Raw genomic sequence first — 22,317 nt, 5'->3', positions numbered from 1 at the left:
AAAATGTATACTTTTGGCAAAGAATTTTGTCATCAGTAAGCGATAGGTATAAAGAAAATAATAGAAACAAATGAAAGAGAGAGAAAAATAAAATAGTCATCCTCCCATTGATGATAGTTATAGGTTTAAATGATGTAGCAGTGACTTAAACTAGAAAACGATTTCTCCAGTAAAATAAGTCCAGAGACAGGTGGCCCACAGCTCCTAGCATGGTGTTCCCTGGTGTTAGAACCATCTCCAGCATGTGGCTTCTACCACACAATTCAAAAGCTTTCCCCATTATATCCACATTTCAGCATGTAGAAATAAGAAAGGACCGAAGAGGAGAATCACCCCTCCTACACTGCCTAAGATCAATTACAGTTAAGTCATAAATGCACTGGCCAGGACTCAGTCACATGACTGCACCAAGCTGCATAGTTTCTACTGCAAATTTTTTAAAAAGGGGACCAGAAGGTGAATGGAAAACGATAAACAGCTAATAGTCTCTGCTGCCTTCCTCCAACACTTTGTATTCTTCAGATCTTACTTCGTTCTTCCTCAGAGTATTGATTAATCTCTGACATATTTTTCTCTTCCTTTGTTTGCCCTAACCTTTAAGTTCTAAGAGGATAAGAATGCTAGCTTTTGTCCAATTCTGTACCCCAGTCACTGCAAATGTGCTTGAAACATAAAAGAAATTTAACAAATATGGGTGGAATGAGTGAATGAGTGAATTCCAGAAGGAGCTAAGAAAATAAATTTAAACATTAAAGATTCAGTCTGGGTACAGATACTTTTGTTTTGTCTGTATTAGAAATGGATGCCCGTCATCCAGAAAAACTGACTCACCCCCTCTGGAATTATAATTTTCAAAAGTCTACTCCCTGCTGAATACATCACCAAAAGGTCTCCGCACAAGGCACAACTAATTCCCTAGTCCTAATAATGTAAGTAGCATGGCATTAATGTTTGCAATAATGTAATTATTAACAAGAATGCTAAAAGTAACATAATGTAGATACTGCAAATTAATGAAATCAATTAACTTTTCAGTGTAAGCAGTTGACGCTGGAAGGAAAATTATTTTGATAAGAGTGGCACATAAAAGGCTTAAATCCTCTTGCATAAAGGTCAACATATTTTGACTAGAACTGAAAAAATCAAGATATAGCAGAATACACCTATTATTTAAAAATATACTAACAGGCATTAGAAGAAACAGCTTGAAATGCTGAAGATGTTATTTTGGTCACCGATAACCGGAGACGGGGACTACTGACTGACTAGTTCAGAAGTCGGCTGTTTTGCTTTTCAAGTTTACAGAATTATCTCGTTTTTAACAGCGTATGTTTAACTTTGACTTTTTCACGTCTGGTTCGACACCCTCATTCTTCTGAGCTCCTGAGAAATACAACGTCAATTATTAGAAGCCTTACGGGGTCATGCTGGGGTGACGATTAGGGAAAGAGGATGCACTTCATGAGGTAAAGTGAAGGCTCTCTGGTCTTTACGTCAATCACCCCGACTCAAGATGAACCACGGCAAAGGCCTCCACGATTTTAAACGCACAGCATCACGGGCGCACGCATCAGACGCCCTCCTCAAAGGGCCAGCACTCGCAGTCTGCACACGAACTCTGAAGAACTGATGCTCAGCTGCGCGTGGAGACGAGGTGATGGGCTCAGAGAGCTGGCACAGAAACGGTCTCCGCCTTCACACAATCCTAACGCGCCCTCTGACGCTGGGGTAAGAGAGTCTGAGGAAACAAGCCAAGGAGCAAAGGGCACGTGCCTTCCGAAGGCGCCCGGCGCTGGGCCGCGGAGCTCTCGAGCCTTCGGGGCGGTGCCCGCGCCTCCGGCACCAGAGGCGGAGCTGAAGCCGCCGAGTCCCGCCCCCGCCTGCGTCCGCCAGTAGTCTAGTCGCTGCTCTTTTCCAGGCGGGTAAGTCTTAACAGGAAGAATCTAAGAAAGAGTGCCGGCTGCTGTCCTTCCCAGCGCCCGAAGCCCCGCCATGCTCGTCCTCCGAAGCGGCCTGACTAGGGCTCTGGCTGCGCGGACGCTCGCGCCTCAGGTACCCGCCGCCGGGACGAGCCCAAGCAGTCCCCTGGGGGAGGGGAGCGGGCGTTAGCGGGGAACTAGCGGCCACGCGCATGCGTTGCCCAATTTTGCTCGCCCAGGCTTGCGAGAGCCGCGCATGCGGTCATTCGTTTTGTCGGTGCAGATTGCGGGCGTGGAACCGCCGCGGAAGTTCTAGTGCCGGTCCCAGATCCCGCAGGTGGGGCGTCCCGGGACGCGCGGGAGGAAGCGACGCGCGGTTGGGGGATGGTCCGGTGGCCAGTGTCGCCTCCCGGCCAATTCGCGACTAAACGCGAACAGGGTTTTTCTGGCCTAGGTGCCAGGCGGCCCTGAGGACACCCCTGAAGCTCAGGCTGCTGCGTTTGCCACGTTGGGGCCAGTGCCTGGTGCTTTTGCTTGCATGTCGAAACTTCCCTACTGATTTTGTCGTTTGTCGTTTGACAAGCCACCGCCCCCTCCAGACAGAAGGTAGAAGCAAACTAGGCCAACCATACCACGGGCAAAAGAACCGCCCCGCCCCCCTCGCAGTTTAAACGAAATGTACAAAACTTCCGAGCGTTTTGCAGAGAACCTTGAAGAGGAGGGCCAAGGTGCCGGTGGTGGAACGCCCTGCCCACTGCCTCTTGCGGGGGTGTCTTAGCCAGACGGGGCCAGGAACCTCGTAGCAAACATGATGCTGACCTCACTTAACCTTAGATGAGAAATGTACGTAATAGATTTTTGTGATTCAGCCTTAACTGTCGGGACTTGGCCTATTCTGCACATCTGCAGGGTTGTTTTGTTTTGTTTTTCCCCTCTGACACTTAGGCTTGTACTTTTCTCCAAGGGGACAAGCAGAAGGGGATGAACCTACTCTAGAGACAGACGGTCTGCTGAAGACCGAGGAACCAACGATGGCCTGTTCACCCAAGATTAGCAATCCAGTCTTTAATGTTTCCTGATTCTCACTCTACTGGGGCAGGGCTGAGTTATTCCGGAAAACTTTATTCTGAACTTTGACTTTATTAAATGTCAGCCAGTGGTTCTCAGTGAATTGGAAGTCAGTGCTGTGGAAAATGAGCCTTTCTTTGGAGATTAGGGGGCCTGAAGCACTCATGTTTTCCTTCCCTAGCATACGGTCCTATATTGTGGCTGCACAGTTACCCTCAACAAAGATCACCCTACCCCTTCCCACACACATACACATCTCATTGCTTCATTGCTGTTAACCTCTCCCTGAGCTTTCCTATTGTACTCTTCCACAGAAGATAATAAAAAATGTGCACCTGTGATCACTTATTTTGTTCTCCAAATACAAGGTCCATAAAAAATTCAAAAGCAGTTGTTTCAAGTACCCCATTGGCCTAGTTTTGATACATTTATATTTTATTTATATTTTTAAGCTATAAATATTAAGCAGTTTTCATTTGCATAGCATTGTTATTAGATTAGTAAAACGGCACAAAAAAGAATGTCTGACAAACCTAGCAGCATCTGCCATTGTTTTTGATGGCAAATGTCAATCAGACAATAAGAATATAATTCATCATAGACATGAATGGGATGAACTCAAAATAGCTTACTATAATTCAGCCTTATACACAAGTAAAATACCATTGTGCTTTGTAAAACATATAGATAGATAGATAGATAGATCACATATATATATATATGTCAGAGCAAGAAGCCTACTGCTTTTGATTGTTGTACCAGGTAGTCAGCTTAAGCCCAAAATTCATCTGTAGCTTTATAGGTATGAAAACTATTATAATAGATTATGCTGATGTAATCAGCTTTAGGAAATGTGCACATGCTAACCAAACTTATTTAAGATGGATTCGTAAATTAGAATACCATATGAGTGTGTCTGTGTTTATATACATATATCTTATATATGTATATATAAGATATATATATCTATATATATGTGTGTATATATATATATACACTCATATAAACACATACAAAGAGGATAATTTCTGGAAAAGCATTTCCCACTGAAAGTTCAGTTCACTCAGAGAACAAATCAGAAATTTACAGAGTGAATAAAGGACTATTAGAAAAAGAACTAATGGTTTTTAAAAAGTATTTCCATTAACATGGTATAACTGGGTGGGTTAAATGCCTTTCTTTAGACTGCATGTATAATGAAAAACATGACTCAGGAGTACCTGGGTGGCTCAGGAAGGTAAAGTGTCCAACTCTTGGTTTCAACTCAGATCAGGTCATGATCTCAGGGTCCTGAGACCCAGCTAAAGGAGGAGTTCCTCCCTTAGCAGAGTCTGCTTATCCCTCTCCCTCTGCTCCTCCCCACCCCCACCCACATCCCCCACCCCTTGCTCATATGAACTCTGTCTGTCTCAGATAAATGGATAAATAAAATCTCTTTTAAAATTAAAAAAAAAAAAAGAATCAATTGTTACTCATCGACTTTTTTGCCTTGACTAGCTTTACATATTCTGTATTACAATGCAATTGGATAGACCACAGTTTACTGTTACATTAGTTAAATTCCTAAATTCCTATCCTATTTTTTTAAAAGATTTTATTTATTTGACAGAGATCACAAGTAGGCAGAGAGGCAGGCAGAGAGAGAGAGAGAGAGGAGGAGGAAGCAGGCTCCCTGTTGAGCAAAGAGCCCAATATGGGTGGGGCTGCATCCCAGGACTCTGGGATCATGGCCTGAGCTGAAGGCAGAGGCTTTAACCCACTAAGCCACCCAGGTGCTCCCCCCGCCTTTTTTCTTTTTCTTTTTTTTTTTTTTTTTTGAGAGCGAGAGAGAGAGCACAGTGGGAGAGGCAGATGGAGAGGGAGAGTGAGAACCTTAAGCAGGCTCCATGCTCAGCTCAGAGCTGGAGGCAGGGATCTCACAACCCTTAAATCATTATTTCAGTGGCAATCAAGAATTTGGCACTCAACCAGCTGAGCCACCCAGGTGCCCCTCTATCCTGTTTTTTGACCAGTGGTCTACTTCATTAGATTTAGGAAATACTTTGACTTGACCAGCAATTTCCATTGTAGAAAGAAATGGAGGGAGGGAGGAAGGAAAGGAAAGGAGAAAGGGGAAAGGGAAGGGAAAGAGAAACGAAAGGAAGGAGAACGGAAAGCAAAGGAAAAGGAAAAAACATCTTCTGCTAGTAAATACATTTCCATTGTGCCAGCCAAAATACTGTATATTTATAAAATTGTTTTAAATGCTTAACTCTTAGGTACCTCGTTAGCGCAGTAGGTAGCGTGTCAGTCTCATAAATGCTTAACTCTTAACATAAACATATACTATTGATTAAAGATGTAATATTGACTAAATAAGGGATAATTAAAACTATTTGCAAAACTTATTATGATCCTAATTGTAATTTTTGGGTAAAGAAATTGCCCCAGTGGATTCTTAGAAGAAACTTCTCATGAAAAAGCAACTAGAGGTAGACCACCTACAAGCAGATAGTAGCTATATATTGGGAATACTTAAAAGTAGTATACTGATACCTCTCTAAACAAATTATCTATGGAGAAAGGACCACAGAAATACAGATTGTGAGTCTACTGAGTGTCCCTTGTTTCCAGACTCAGATTTGGTTGTGGCATAGTATTACAACCGTACCTTCCCAAAATATTTAAATTTGCCTTATCTTTCTTCAGGTGTGCTCATCCTTTGCTACAGGCCCCAGACAATACGATGGAACAGTCTATGAATTTCGTACCTATTATCTTAAGCCCTCAAAGATGAATGAGTTCCTGGAAAATACTAAGAAAAACATTCATCTTCGGACAGCTCACTCTGAATTGGTTGGATACTGGAGTGTAGAATTTGGAGGCAGAATGAATAAAGTGTTTCATATTTGGAAGTATGGTATGAGTCATCAGCTTAAGTATTCAGTACAGATTTTCATTCCGTTAGATGTTACCTGTGACTTAGCTACTTAGTTCTTGAATCTATATTGCTATAAATACATACAGGTGAAGTAAAACTTTTAAATAGCAGTACCAAAAAATAAATTCAGTGATTGTGCCTGCCAGTGCTACTATTGTAACCCATGGCTGGAAACTTCCATTGCCATATGAGAATGTGAAAGTAAGAAAATGGCATCTCAGATTTCAAGTCATAAAATTATGAACCACACTTTAATTTTTAAGAAGAGTTAAGAACAGATTATTGTAAAGATGGTTTATGAAAAATTTAAAGCAGTGATTTCAAGAACCCAGGTGGTTTAAGGTCATGAAAGTAGAATTTTTTTTAATTGAAGTTACAGCTGGAAATCAGTGTTTTAATAAATCATTCAAATGCCTGGGGGCTCTAGTGAAATAGAATAGGAGATGATAGTAAACTTTGAAGCCCTCAGCCTTGTGTAAGGTATAATAAATCTGTTAGGTTTTGGAACAGTTTTATTTGTATACACAGTTTTATTTCTATGCACTGTCATTTTACTAGTTTAGGGAAGTAAAAGAACAGGAATTAGAGTTATTCTCATATTGAAGCTGATCCACCTCTGGTTTATTAGAGGAAGGAGTATGGTTGATGGAAACCCCAGAATGTTTGTTACTCCATTGTCTAATCTTTCAGAAGTCCACAGTAGTACATCATAATATCCAAAAAACTTTTGATAATTTCATTTAATATTTGGTCATCAGTGTCCAAAGTTAATAGCCATAAAATACTTTAATGTGAAAAGTGCTCATTCTCTACTTAATAGGTCCATAGTTAGAGGTTTTTCCCCAATTGTAGTAAAACAAACCCCATTAAAACACAATTTATGCTTTAATGCACCACCAGTTGAATTATATCCCAGTTAAAAACAACAAAAAAAAATCTGCTAGTGCAATCCTCATAAAATTTACTTAAGCTCTAAGATAGATACTATTCTTTACCCTCAGCATGAACCATAGAAAACTATTCTGCCATTAGTTTTATGAAGCCCTAATTGTTGAATGTAGTACTGGGTCCATAAGTTAGCAAAAATATGTAGGTGTTTGGGAAACAAAAAGAAGAGAAATAGTACTAAGTAAAAAGAGGGAATGGCAGAGAAACAGCCCTATTCCTTTGGAAACTTAGATCAAAGCAGTAGCTGTCAAAGTTCATCTTAATTTCATTTACCTCAAATGTAATTCAAGGTACATCTTGACCTGATCACCCCTCACCACCACCACAGAAAAATACTCTAAACTGATGCTATAAATTAATGCTTCAATTAATAAGACTAGTTAATGTATACCAAGTTCTAACAAGGTGCCCAACACTGTTGTAAGCTCCTCTTGTGTACTAACTCATTTAATCTAAACAGTCCTAGGGGGAGATACTATATCATTATCCCCATTTTACAGAGTAAGAAATAGGCACAGAAAGATTTCATAACTTAACCTAAGTCACACAACTGCCTACTAAATGGTAGAGCCTGCAGAGCACACAGTATGACATTATCATTAGTTGTTTACATTTCTACTGCCCTTTCAGGCCATGAGAAACTTGGGAACAGATGTCACATCTGTATGTTATCTCAGTGATACAATACAATGTCCTTCTGTGCCCCCGATGAACACTTGGTGAATTGAGTGAAACCCAGAAAAAGTACAGGTGATTTTAAATTAATAATTTTTGGTTTTCTTACTCCTTTTCCCATAGATAATTTTGCTCATCGGACTCAAGTTCGGAAAGCATTGGCAAAAGATAAGGAATGGCAAGAACAATACCTCATTCCCAATTTGGCTCTTATTGATAAACAAGAGAGTGAGATTACTTATCTGGTGCCATGGTGCAAACTAGAAAAGCCTCCAAAAGAAGGTAAGTCCTCCCCTCTTAGTCACTTTGAATTCTGACAGAGAAATCATTGAAGATTTTAAGCTATAAAAACTCAAGTTCTACTAGAAAAGAAGTTAATCTTTGTTTAATATAGAACATATGTTGCTTGTTAAGGTAAAAATAAATTGGTGCTCTTAGCTTACCTTTTTTAAAAAAATGACCATTAAATAATGAAGTGTTTTTCCATATTGGTATCTTAATGATTCTTGAAGCTTAGCTATATGATAGAAAAAGTTGACATGGTCAGTAAAGGTTGAGAAGTTAGGCCTTGGGAGCAGAGAACACATCTGTGGGTAGGTGAGGGATAGTATGTGATGTGATACTCTGTCATAATTTTAAAATAATACAAACTTTTAAATATAAAAGTATTTTTCCATAAATGACAACTAATTTTAAATCTTAAGTATATATCTGCTTATTAAATTGACTAGGGGAATGAATTAACTGGAACTACCAAGCTGTATTACTCTAGTCTAACTCTCTTGTCTTCCTCTTTCTTATTTCTCAGTTTGAAAGTAATTCCTAAAGATTTGTCTTCTTGCTGATTTCCCTTCTTACTGACTTAAAGAAATTATTACTTCAATCCAGTTTTAAACAAAGGTCAGATTAGCAAAAGAATAAACTAATTTAAGTGTTGTTTTATTTCCCCCATTATTCCCAACTTTGTAGTGCATTTTAGATTATAAGAGATTTGAAATATCTTATTTGGAAATTCATCCTCATAGCTCCCGCTTAGCTTTCAGCACTAACTAAGTGAATTAGTTGGCTTCTCAAACAGTATCAAATCTTAGTTCTTTTCCTGTGTTATTCATGATTCTTCAGTAACTTGTGTATGTTTTTCTTGTATTTTCTAAATCTACTTGTCCCCTGGTTTCCTTCTCTTCACCTGGTCTGTACTTCCATCCAGAAGGTAAAATGCTTTTCAAGTATTTACCTGGATATTTAGGAATAATAAAACTCATCTCCTTTAGAGTTACTTTTTTCCTCAGAACTCAGAGATAGGGGTGCCTGGGTGGCTCAGTGGGTTAAAGCCTCTGTCTTCAGCTCAGGTCATGATCAAAGGGTCCTGGAATCAAGTCCCGCAGGGTCCTGGGATCGAGCGCCGCTTCAAGTTCTCTGCTCAGCAGGGAACCTGCTTCCCAGCCCCTCTCTCTCTCTCTGACTGCCTCTCTGCCTGCTAGTGATCTCTGTCTGTCAAATAAATAAATAAAATCTTAAAAAAAAAAAAAAACTCAGAGACAGTCACTTTACTTATATTATTTGCTTGCTGTTCCTGTTGGAAATGGAATCTTACAGAGGAAATTATACAGAGAGATAAGTTAGTAGAAACTGGTAAGAAGAATGGAACTATAAGAGACTAGAAATACTTCATTTTTTTATAAAACTATAGACTCAGACAACTAAAAAATACTACTACATTATAAATTCTTAATAACTTGACAAATTTTATAGTAGATTAAAAATAGCTTAGATAATATCTGAACTATAGATTCCAACCATTCTTGTTTGTTATGTATGATAAGTTTAATGACTTAAACTAGGACAAGGACTTTCTAAACATAAAAGCAAAGAAGAACAATGCAGATTATTAGTAAATATGCCTATAGGTATGCAGGTATGATTCTCAAAATCTATAGATGTAGATAGCCTTCCACTGGAACCAAACTGAACATGATTAGAAATTGCTTATATGTGTTCTATAAAATAATTATTTTTCTCCCTGTTCTAGGAATCTATGAACTAGCTACTTTTCAGATGAAACCTGGTGGACCAGCTCTGTGGGGTGACCCATTTAAAAGGGCAGTTCATGCTCACATCAATCGAGGCTACACAAAACTAGTTGGAGTGTTCCATGCAGAATATGGAGTGCTCAACAGAGGTACAGTTGTCCATTTCTTCTTTTGAAATTGCAAAATACATGAGTGATCCACATTAAGTTCCTTTGGTCAGTTTTTCTCTGTTCTCATTATGGAGTATATTTTGCTTTTTATTGCCCAAGTTTTAGTTTTGTAATTTTAAGGGTTGAGCAAAGTTGTTTTACATCTTCTTTTTTTTTTAAGATTTTATTTATTTGACAGACAGAGATTACAAGTAGGCAGAGAGGCAGACAGAGAGAGAGGAGGAAGCAGGCTCCCATGGAGCAGAGAACCCAATGTGGGGCTTGATCCCAGGACCCTGGGATTATGACCTGAGCCGAAGGCAGACTTTAACCCACTGAGCCACCAAGGCATCCTGTTTTACATCTTATTTAGAATGTTTTTCACCTTGTAAAAATTTTTTTTAAAATACTGTTCTTTTCCCTGATATATCAAAATGATAAAATTTTAAATACTGGAAGGAACCTGAAAGGGTCACCTATTTCTTTTTCACTTTATTTTCCTCTGAATGTACTTTCAATGATTTTTTTTTCGTTTTTTCCCCAGTTTTATTGAGATATAATTGACATATAAGTTTAGGGTATGCAACATAATGATTTAATATATGTTGTGTAGTGATCACCACAATAAGTTAACATCCATCACATCAGAGTTACAAATTGTTTCTCCTTATGATGAGAACGTTTTCAGATCCACTCTTTCAGCTTTCACATATACAGTATAGAATTGGGTGCCCAGGTGGCTCAGTTAGTTAAGTGACTGCCTTCGGCTCAGGTCGTGATCCTGGAGTCCTGGGAACAATCCCCACATCAGGCTCCCTGATCATCAGGGAGTCTGCTTCTCCCACTGCCCTCTCTCCTCTCATGCTCTCTCTCTCTCATTCTCTCTCTCTCCCAAATAAATAAATAAAATCTTTAAAATATATATACACACACACACACACACAATATAGAATTGTTAACTGTAGTCATCATTTTATATATTATATCTCTAAAATTTTATTTCTCTTGTAACTAGAAGGTTGTGCTTCTTGTAATTTTTTTTTTTTTTTTAAATACTGGGCACCTGGATGGCTCAGTGGGTTAAGCCTCTGCCTTCAGCTCAGGTCATGATGGGATCGAGGCCCACATGGGGCTCTCCGCTCAGCGGGGATCCTACTTCCCCGTCTCTCTCTGCCTGCCTCTATGCCTATTTATGAGCTCTCTCTGTCAAATAAATAAATAAAATCTTTTTTAAAAATTTATTTATTTTTAGAGAGAGAGAGCACACATGCACATGAGGGAGAGAGGGTCTTAAGCAGACTCCACACTGAGTGTGGCACCTAATGAAGGGCTCAATCTCAAGACCCTGATATCATGACCTGAGCCAAAACTGAGAGTCAGACACTTAACTGCACCACTCAGATGCTCCTGGGATTTTTTTTTTATAAATAGCATTACTTGGGGTAGAAAGATTTTTTATGGGTGAAAAAGCAACATGTATTTATTATAAATACTGAAAACATGGATAAGCCCAAAGAAGAAAAATTATCCATATTCTACTACTTAGGTATATATGTTTTTTATTTATATATATATATATATATATATGATACAAGCATATGGTTTACTAATTTAATATCTATTTAAGATATTTTTTATTTTTTTATTTTATATTATATATATTTATATTTTAAAGATTTTATTTATTTTACAGAGTGAGAGAGATCACAAGTAGGCAGAGAGACAGGCAAAGAGAGAGGGGAAACAGGCTCCCTGCTGAGCAGAGAGCTAGATGCAGGGCTCGATCCCAGGACCCTGAGATCATGACTTGAGCCAAAAGCAGAGGCTTACCCCACTTAGCCACCCAGATGCCCCTGAGGTATTTAATTTTTTTAAACTTGAAAGATACTCCAATCAGAATTTCAGAGAGTTTTCTTGGTGGCAAACTCTGAAAAATGTTTATAAAGTTTACTTGAAAGGATAAATGACTAAGAATAGCTAAGAAATATTTGAAAGACTTAAAATATCCGGTTGCCTCTTCATCTTCTCCACTTTATGTCCAACAGGCATCTCAAAACCTAACATATCCAAAACTGAACCTAATCATTGCTCATAAAGTCAACTTATAATACATATGTTATAGATGTATAATCAAGTTGGAAAATATATGAAGAGAAGAAAAAAATATTAGATGCCTGTCTCATACCATATGCTAAAATAAAATCAAGATACATTATGGATTTCAATTAAAAAATTGAATTCATACAATTATTAATACAAAATACCAGTGAATTTGTTTAATAATGTATATGGAAACAGTATTTCTTTTTTTTTTTTTAAGATTTTATTTGTTTATTTGACAGACAGAGATCACAAGTAGATAGAGAGGCAGGCAGAGAGAGAGAGAGGGAAGCAGGCTCCCTGCTGAGCAGAGAGCCCGATGTGGGACTCTATTCCAGGACCCTGAAATCATGACCTGAGCCGAAGGCAGCGGCTTAACCCACTGAGCCACCCAGGCGCCCCTATGGAAACAGTATTTCTAAGCAAAAAAGCATATTAAGAAACTATGAAGGGAAAAAACAATAATATTATTTTAAAAGAATCATTTTATGGGGCGCCTGGGTGGCTCAGTGGGTTAAAGCTTCTGCCTTCTATTCAGGTCATGATCCCAGGGTCCTGGTATAGAGCCCCACATCGGGCTCTCTGCTTGGCAGGGAGCCTGCTTCCCCCTCTCTTTGCCTGCCTCTCTGCCTACTTGTGATCTCTGTCAAATAAATAATAAAATCTTTAAAAAAGAATGATTTTATTATATAAAGCTCAAATTTTGTGCCTCCCAAAATACCTTAAATAAAATAAAAAAGGAAAAAATAAATATATACATACATACTTCTACAAAGGTAGACATAGATGACTACTAAAAAATATATTAAAGAAGATTCAGATTAAAACAATAATGAGATGTCAGTTTTTACCTAATAAGGATATATTATATAGATACGTATATCTGTTTCCTCTTCCCTCAAAAAAATTGGCAATATAAATAAAAAGGTTCATCTGTTTGTATTTCACATTTTTTAATTTTTCATTTATTTTTTTAATTTCAGTGTAAGTAACAAACAGTGTTACATTAGTTTCAGGTGTACAATATAGTGTTTCAGTAATTCTATACATTACTCAGTACTCCTCATGGTAAGTGTACTCTTAATTCCCTTCACCTATTTCACCCACTCTTCCACCCACCTCCCCTCTGGCAACAAGAATTCTTTATATTTAAGAGTCAGGGGGATTTTTTGGTCTCTTTTTTTTTTCTGTTTATTTTCTTAAATTACATTATAAGTGAAATCATAATGGTATTTCTTTCCCAGATTGACTTATTTCATTTAATATTATATCCATTAGCATTATATCCATCCTTGTGTTGCAGATGGCAAGATTTCATTCTTTTTATGGTTCACTAATATTCCATTAGATAGATGGATGGATGGATGGTTAGATAGATAGATAGCTATCACAACTTCTTTATCCATTCATCTATCAGTGGAACTAGGGTTGCTTCCATATCTTGACTAGTGTAATTAATGCTGCAGTAGACACCTGGGTACATGTATCTTTTCAAATTCATATTTTCATGTTATATGTGAAACTATCCAGTAGTGGAATTACTGGATCCTATGTTAATTCTATTTTTAATTTTTTGTGGAACCTCCATACAGTTTTCCACAGTGGCTGCACCAGCGTGCATTCCAACCAACAGCACATGAGGGTTCCTTTTTTCTCCACATCCTTGCCAACACTTGCTGTTTCTTGTGTTTTTATTTTAGTCATTCTAACAGATTTGAGGTGATACCTCATTGTGGTTTAGATTTGTTTTGATGATGATGAGGGATATGGAGCATCTTTTAATGTGTCTGTTAGCCGTCTGTATGTCTTGTTTGGAGAAATGTCTACTCGTGTCTTCTGCCCATTTTTTAATTGGATTATTTGTTTTTTGGGTGTTAAGTTGTATAGGTTCTTTATATATCTTGGGTATTAACTCCCTATGAGATCTATCATTTACAAATATCTTCTCTCATTTAGTAAGTTGTCTTTTAGTATTGATGATGGTTTCTTCTGCTGTACAGAAGCTTTTTTTTAATTTTTAAAAGATTTTATTTGAGAATAAGAGAGAGAGTGTGTACATTAACCAGGGGAGAGGCAGAAGGAGAGGGAGAAGCAGACTCCCTGCTGAGCAGGGAGCCTGACATGGGTCTTGATCTCAGGACTCTAGGATCATGACTTGAGCCAAAGGCAGACGCTGAACCAACTGAGCCACTCAAGCACCCCAGAAGCTTTTTATTTTGATGTAGCCCCAGTAGTTTATTTCTGCTGTTTCCCTTGCCTTAGGAGTCATATCAAGAAAGATGTTGCTATGGCTAATGTCAGAGAAATTACTGCCTATGTTCTCTTCTAGGAGTTAAGGTTTTATTTAGGTCTCACATTTAGGTCTTTAATCCACTTTTTTAAAGATTTTAATTATTTATTTAAGACAGACAGAGAGTAAGAGCGAGCAAGTAAGAGAGAGAGCGAATGAGCAGGAGGCAGAGGCAGAAACAGGTTCCCCAGAGTAGGGAACCCTATGTTTGGCTTGATCCCAGGACCCTGGGATCACATGTGCCAAAGGTAGCCACTTAACTGGCTGAGCCACCCAGATGCCTCAGGTCTTCAATCCATTTTGAGTTTATTTTTGTGTATAGTGAAAGAAAGTAGTCCAGTTTCATTCTTTTGCATGTAGCTGGCCAGTTTTCCCAGCACCATTAATTGAAGAGACTTTTTCTTTTGCTTCCTTTGCTGAAAATTAATTGACCATATAGTTATCAGTTTATTTCCGGGCTCCCTATTCTGTTCCATTGATCTATGGATCTATGCATCTATTTTTGTGCTGGTACCTACTACAGATTTGTAGTGTATCTTGAAATTTGGGATTATGATGCCTCCAGTTTTTTTGTTCTTTTTTCAAGATTACTTTGGTTATTGGGGGTCTTTTATGCTTACATATAAATTTTAGAATTCTTTATTCTCGTTCTGTGAAAAATGCTGTTAGTATTTTGATGGGGTTGCATTAAATCTGTAGACTGCTTCGGGCAATATGGACATTTTAACAATATTGGTTCTCCCAATCCATGAGCATGGAACATCTTTCCATTTGTTTGTGTCATCATCAACTTCTTTCATCAGCAATTCATAGTTTTCAGAATACAGGTCTTTCACCTCCTTGGTTAAGTTTATTCCTAGATATTTATTTTTGATGCAATTGTAAATGGGACTGTTTTCTTAATTTCTCTCTCTGCTACTTATTTGTATATAGAAGTGCAACAGATTTCTGTATGTTGATTTTGTATACTACAGCTTTACTGAATTCATTTACCAGTTCTAGTAATATTTGGTGGAGTCTTTAGGGCTTTCTGTGTATAGTATCATGCCATTTGCAAATAGTTTTGCTTCTTCTTTACCAATTTAGATACCTTTAATTTATTTCTGTTGTCTGACTCCTGTGGCTAGGACTTCCAATACTATGTTGAATAAAATTGTTGAGAGTAGACATTCTTTTTTTTTTTTTTTTTAATTTGACAGAGAGAGATCACAAGTAGACAGAGAGGCAGGCAGAGAGAGAGGAGGAAGCAGGCTCCCTGCTGAGCAGAGAGCCCGATGTGGGACTCGATCCCAGGACCCTGAGATCATGACCTGAGCCGAAGGCAGCGGCTTAACCCACTGAGCCACCCAGGCGCCCGAGAGTAGACATTCTTACCTCGTTCTTGAATGCAGAGGAAAAGCTCTGTTTTTCATCATTGAGTATGATGTATGATGTTAGCATAGGGTTTTTCACATACGGCATTTATTATATTGAGATATGTTCCCTCTAAACCCACTTTGTTGAGGGTTTTTTATCATGAATGGATGTTATACTTTGTCAAATGCTTTTTCTACATCTACTGAAATGATCATATGGTTTTTATCCTCTTATTGATGTGATGTATCATGTTGATTGCTTTGCAAATATTGAACTATCTTTGCATCTTGGGAATAAATCCCACTTGATTATGGTGAATGATTTTTTTAATGTATTGTTGGATTCAGTTTGCTCATATTTTGTTGTAGATATTTGCATCTAAGTTCATCAGAGATACTGGCCTGTAGGTCTCTTTTTTGTAATGTCTTTATCTAGTTTTGTTGTCAGGGTAATGCTGGCTTCATAGAATGAATTTGGAAGCTTCCCTTCCTCTTCTGTTGTTTTGAATAGTATGAGAATAGGCATTAACTCTTCTTTAAATGTTTGGTAGAATTCACCTGTGAAGCCATCTGATTCTGGACTTTTGGGGAGTTTTTTGATCAGTATTTGAATTATATCACTTACACAGTCTATTTAAATTTTCTGTTTCTGGGGTGCCTGGGTGGCTCAGTGGTTTAAGCCTCTGCCTTCAGCTCAGGTCATGATCTCAGGGTCCTGGGATCGAGCCCCACATCGGGCTCTCTGCTCAGCGGGGAGCCTGCTTCCCCCTCTCTCTCTGCCTGCCTCTCTGCCTACTTGTGATCTCTCTCTATCAAATAAATAAATAAAAATGTTTAAAAAAAATAAAAAAAATAAAAATTTTCTGTTTCTTCCTGATTCACTTTTAGGAAGTTTTATGTTTCTAGGAATTTATCTATTTCTTCTAGGTTGTCCAATTTGTTGGCATATAATTTTTCATAATATTCTCTAATTCTTTGTATTTCTGTGATGCTGGTTGTAATTTCTCCTCTTTTATTCCTGATTTTATTTAATCCTTGCTATTTCTGAACAGTCTGAGTAAAGGTTTATCAATTTGATCTTTCAAAGAACTAGTCCTGGTTCATTGATATGTTCTATTTTTGTTTGTTTGTTTCTATTTCTTTGCTCTTTTATTTCCTTCTACTGGTTTTGGTTTTGTTTGTTCCTTTTCTTCTAGCTTCTTTCAGGGTAAGGTTCAGGTGTTTGATATTTTTCTTGCTTCTTGAGGTAGATCTGTATTACTAAAAACTTCCCTCCTGGAACAGCTTTTGCTCCATCCTCAAGATTTTGGACACTTGTGTTTTCATTTTCATTCGTCTCTGGTATTTTTTGATTTCCACTTTGATTTCGTGGTGACCGATTCATTGTTTATGACCATGTTATTTAACCTCAGTGTATTTGTGGTCCTTCCAGAATTCTTCCTTGTGATTTCTAGTTTCATAGCATTGTAGTTGGGAAAGATGTATGGTATAACTTCAGTCTTTTTTAATTTATTGAGACTTTTTTGTGGCCTAACATGTGATGTATTCTGGAGAATGTTTCATGTGCACTTAAAAGAATGTGTATTCCACTGTTTTAGGATGGGGATATTCTAAATATACCTTCAATTCATCTTATCTAATTTGTCATTCAAAGCCACTGCTTCCTTGTTGATTTTCTGTTTGGATGATCTATCCATTGATGAATAGATATGAAGTGGGGTGTAAAAGTCCTCTATTATTTTTATATTACTATTGATTACTTCCTTTATGTTTGTTAATAGCTGCTTCATGCATTCGGATGCTCCCATGTTAGGTACGTATTTACAATTGTTACATATTCTTTTCAGATTGTTCCCTTTGTGAATTATGTAGAGTCCTTCTTTAATGTCTCATTACACTGTTTGTTTCCAATTCTATTTGTTGCTATCCCAGCTTTTCATTTGCATGATAAATGTTTTCCCATCCCTTCGCTTTCAGTCTGCTTGTGCTGGTGTCTTTAGGTCTGAACTGAGTCTCTTGTAGGCAGCATATAGATGTCTTGCTTTTTTATCCATTCAGTCACCTAGATTAGAGTATCTAGTCCATTTACATTCGAAGTAATTATTGATAGGTATGTACTTACTGCCATTTTGTAATTTGTTCTATTTTTTTTTAATTTTTTATTCTCTATTCCTTCTCTCTTCACTTATGGTTAGGCGGCTTTCTTTAGTGATATACTTGGATTCCTTTCTCTTTATTTTTTGAGTATCCCAGTTTTTGACTTGTGGTCACCGTTAGGTTTAAATATAGCAGTCTATATTAGGTTGATGGTCACTTAAGCTTGAACCCATTTTAAAGCACTAAATCTTTACTCCTCTACCCTCTACGTTTTAGGTATATGGTGTCACACTTTACATTTCTTTGTGAATCCCTTGACTTGATTTTTATAGATACACCTGATTTTACTGCTTTGTCTCTAACCTCCATACTGGTTTTATAAGTGATTAATCTGTTACTTTTATTAAGTTTATATATACCTCTGAAATTTTTTTCCTCTCCTCCTTTTCTTACTGCTGTTTACAGTCTTCCCTTTCCATTCAAAGAATCCCCTTTAACATTTCTGGTAAGGCTGGTTTACTGATGGTGAACTCTTCTAACTTTGATTCATCTGAGAAACTCTTTATCTCTCCTTCTATTCTCAATGATAGTCTTACTGCATAGAGTTTTCTCAGTTGCAGGTTTTTGCCTTTCAGCACTTTGAATACATCATGCCATTTGCTTCTCATCTGCAAAGTTTCTGCTGGACAATCAGTTGATACAACCTTACGGAATTTTCCTTACATGTAACTGTTTTCTTTGCTGCTTTTCAATTTTTCTTTTTCAGTACTTTTTGCCATTTTAATTAGTGTTTTGGTGTGGACCTCCTTGAGATGATTTTGTTAGACATTCTCTGTGCCTCCTGAATCTCCAGTTTTCAGCTATTATTTCTTCAGATAAATTTGCTGGCTCTTTTGTCTCTTTTCTCTGGGATCCCTATAATGTGAATGTTATCACACTTTACCATGTCACTGAGTTCCCTTAACCTGTTCTCGTTTTTTTAATTAATCTTTTCTTGTAATCCTATTCAGCTTGATTGTTTTCCATTACAGTCTTCCAGCTTATTGGTCCCTAATATTATTCCTCTAATCATTATATATTCCCTCTAGTGTATTTTTTAATTTCACTTACAGATTTCATCTCTCCCTGGCTCTTTTTTATATTTTCTCTTTTTTGTGGGTCTCACTGAGATATTTTCTCAAGTGCAGTGAGTATATTTATGAGCATAATGTAAATTCTCTATCAGGTATGTAGCTTCTGTTTCATTTTGTTCTCTGACTGGATTTTGTCCTATTGATTCATTTGGGACATAGTCTTCTGTGTCTTCATTTTGTCTAACTCTCTGTGTCTGTTTCTATGTGTTAGGCAAGTAATGGCCTTATGAAGAACCGGTTATGTAGTGCTCTGCAGTACAGTGTCCCCTGTTCACCTGGCCCTTCCAGAGTGACTCCTATGTATGTTGCATCACCATACTATAGTGGCTGAGCCACATTTGCCTTCAGTCCAGTTGCTGCAATGGTGCTTTTTTCCAGTTGTGGGCAGGGTTTGGTTCCTGTGTTGTTAAGAGGCCAGTCTGAGGCTGCCTTGGGCAAAAAACCTTAATTTTTTAAATTATCTTTGCCAATATTAAGGAAATATGCATGGATATATAGGTGTGTTTAGTTATACAAGAAGGAAATTTGAAATGACATAAAATATATAGCCATATTTAAATAATGAGATTAAAGGTTTTTTAACATTTCTAATTTACTATAATGGACACGTATAATTTTTGCAAGGATGAAGTTATTAAAAATATGTGTGCACACTGTAATCTTGGGGCACCTGTGTGGCTCAGTCAGGTAGGTGTCCAACTTGTGATTTTTGGCTCAAGTTATGATCTCATGTGTCGTGAGATTAAACCCTGAATTGGGCTTGCCACTTAGCAGGGAGTCTGCTTGAGATTCTCTCTCTCCTTCACCTTCTGCCCTTCCCCCATTCATGCACGTGTGTGTTCTCTCTAAAATAAATCCTTAAAAAAGAAAATGTGTCTCCACACACACTTTTTAATCTTAATCCATTCTTAGTATACTAGGAGAATGGTAATATGCTGAGTATAAATTGGTACATCATTTCTGGAGGACAGTGTATATTATATACACTGTATATCGATAAATGTCTATATACATAAGATATACTGTTTGGTTTTCTCAATTTAAATTTTAGGAGTTTATATTAAGAAAATATTAAGATCTAGACTGCCTGGGTTTGAATCCCAGCTTCACCACTTATAACTTTGTGACCCTGGGTAAGTTACTTAACCTCACTGTGCCTTAGTTTCCTCATCCATAAAATGATACTAATAATCAACCACCTAAAATTATTATGAAGACTAAATGAGTTAATACATGCAAAATGCTTAAAACCAGGTCTGGCACATAATCAACACCCAAGAAATACTACTAGTAGTCATCATCAGCTTTGTAATTATTACAGATACATGTGTAGATGCTGCTCTAATGTTTATGTCAGTATTGTTTACAATAAAGAAACATTTTTATGTAATATGAATATAATCCAGAAAAAATATATGTATCATCTACATCATGTATTTATATAAACTTTTATGTTTGTGTATACATATTCATAAAAGTACATGTATATACACATGAATATGGAAAGAGATAACAGCAAATACAAAAGCATTGTTTTTCTAGGTGTTATAGAAATGACTTCTCTTTTCTCTTTTTATCCACATTTTCCTATATAGCTAACATATCTTACTTTGTAATAATTAAAAATTTATAAAATGTTATGCACAAAAACATTTATTCCATATTTCAAAAAAATAATAAAATGTTAATCTAATTGGTCAGGGGTTTGGATAAGAAGTTCTTATATCTATAGGGAAGAATTCACATAGCCATTAAAAATTAAGGTTACTGCCATGGGAAATATGCATTGTTGAATCTTTGGTAAGTGTAATACATACTATGACCCTAATTTGATTTTACTCATTTATTTAAAGGAAATGTGCTAAATGTCAATAGAGGGTCTCTCGAGGTGGTTAAAATTATGCTACTTATAATTTGCTTCTTCATATCATCAAAATTTTCATTAGTAAACACAATTTTTATAATCTTCCTTTTTTAAATAAACTAAAATGTATTAGAAAGTCATGAAGCCTCATTCTAGACTTAATTGTGTGTTTAGTGTTATTTACTTTACCTTTCCAGCCTTCTGTTTCTTCATCTATAAAATCAGTTTGATTAATTAATTTATAAATTTCTCTCCCAAATCTCTGACCCCCTCTGAAATCTTATTACTAACATATTTAATGTTACCTTTCTGTTACTCACTATTTTGATTTAAAGAACAAGACTTAATATTTCTGATTAATTTTTCTGTATTTCTAATTTGTGGTAACACCATAGTCTTTAGAAGCTATTTTTGGTTTATTTCTGCAGTTCACGTTCTTTGGTGGAATGAGAGTGCAGACAGTCGTGCAGCTGGGAGACATCAGTCTCATGAGGATCCCAGGGTTGTGGCAGCTGGTAAGCTATTTCTCCAGGCATGAATTATTCACAGAACAAATTTGATTCAGTTTTTAACTTTATATGCCTTCTTATGGAATTTTTTTTTTTCCAGTTCGGGAAAGTGTTAACTTCCTTGAGTCTCAGCAGAATATGCTTCTGATTCCTATGTCATTTTCACCATTGAAATAGTTTTCCATTGAAATACAAAGCATTTCACTAACTGTTATAGATGTGCCTGCCATGGTGCTTAAATTCTCCCAAGAGATTCACATTTTTATTTGAAGGAGATGGTAAGTTAATTTGCTGTGTCCTTTGCATTTTTAAAATCTGCCTCTGCCCATTGTCACTACCATGAGGAAATAGTTCTGTTCATTTTCCCTTTGGCATTTTAGTATCTGTCATACATTAAAAATTCTTGTCATTCCTACAAGATCTTGATTTTTCATTATTTCAGAGTATCTCTTGTACTCTGTTTTGACAACCCTCTGCTTTTATAGCATTTCCTTATGTTGAAGTGACTATGTCACATTTCCATGCCTATAATAATATTTTTAAACTATTTATATATATTGGCAACCTTCTCATGTCTGTTTTTCTGAAATTTTAAAAGTTTTTGTCCAGTAAAATTTATTTTGTAATACTGAATGGGATTCATAAAAATATTAAACATGTTTATTATGGAAAAGTACAGTATCATCTGTATCATCTCTATTAATTCTGGTTTTTACATTAATAATTACTTATGTGGAAAATAATGTTATTAGATCCTCATATGAAAAACTGTTGAAGACTCCTTGGTTTATATGCTGAAATATCTTCATTTACAATTTATTTTACTATTATTTCACTTTGGATTACTATTTAACAAAGATACCTGGAACAATCTATCTGTGATAATGAGATATTTATGTTATGAAAATGTTTGTCCCAATAAAAGCCTTCAAATACATTCTGAGTCTTTTTTTTGTGTTTTATATTTGTATCCTCTTACCTGGAACTATTGTGTTGCTATAAGGTAATGAGACAATAATACATACACCGTCTTGAGGCGTCTGGGTGGCTCAGTCAGTTAAGGCAAACGTGGCTGCCTTTGGCTCAGGTCATGATCCCAGGGTCCTGGGATGGAGCCCCATGTTGGGCTCTCTGCTTAGCGGGAGCCTGTTTCTCCCTCTCCCTGCTGCTTCCTCTGTTTTTACTCTCTCTGTCAAATAAATAAAAAAAATCTTTCAAAAAAATAAACAAATAAATAAATATTCTGTCTTTATTGTAAGT

General features: G+C 36.9%; 1 protein-coding gene across 1 annotated transcript; it reads left to right on the top strand.

Moving 5' to 3' along the window:
- The first annotated feature begins 1,871 nt into the window (after positions 1-1,871).
- LOC122917386 (protein NipSnap homolog 3A) lies at positions 1,872-21,994 on the top strand. The gene is made up of 6 exons (XM_044265223.1): positions 1,872-2,052; positions 5,676-5,886; positions 7,654-7,812; positions 9,560-9,709; positions 20,977-21,063; positions 21,158-21,994. The coding sequence occupies exons 1-6, from the start codon at positions 1,993-1,995 to the stop codon at positions 21,232-21,234; spliced, it is 744 nt and encodes a 247-aa protein (XP_044121158.1). The 5' UTR covers positions 1,872-1,992; the 3' UTR covers positions 21,235-21,994.
- The last annotated feature ends 323 nt before the right edge of the window (positions 21,995-22,317 follow it).

This window comes from Neovison vison, chromosome 9 (genome assembly GCF_020171115.1).
Source record: "Neovison vison isolate M4711 chromosome 9, ASM_NN_V1, whole genome shotgun sequence".
Taxonomy (NCBI): domain Eukaryota; kingdom Metazoa; phylum Chordata; class Mammalia; order Carnivora; family Mustelidae; genus Neogale; species Neogale vison.
Note: the sequence above shows the minus strand (reverse complement) of the source record. Positions and strands in the feature narration are given on the sequence as shown.

Excerpts from the sequence above, each read along its gene's own strand:
- LOC122917386 (XM_044265223.1), top strand. The coding sequence starts at position 1,993 with ATGCTCGTCCTCCGAAGCGGCCTGACTAGGGCTCTGGCTGCGCGGACG. Across the intron at positions 2,053-5,675 it reads CGCGGACGCTCGCGCCTCAG|GTGTGCTCATCCTTTGCTAC; the intron begins GTACCCGCCGCC and ends ATCTTTCTTCAG. Across the intron at positions 7,813-9,559 it reads AGAAAAGCCTCCAAAAGAAG|GAATCTATGAACTAGCTACT; the intron begins GTAAGTCCTCCC and ends TCCCTGTTCTAG.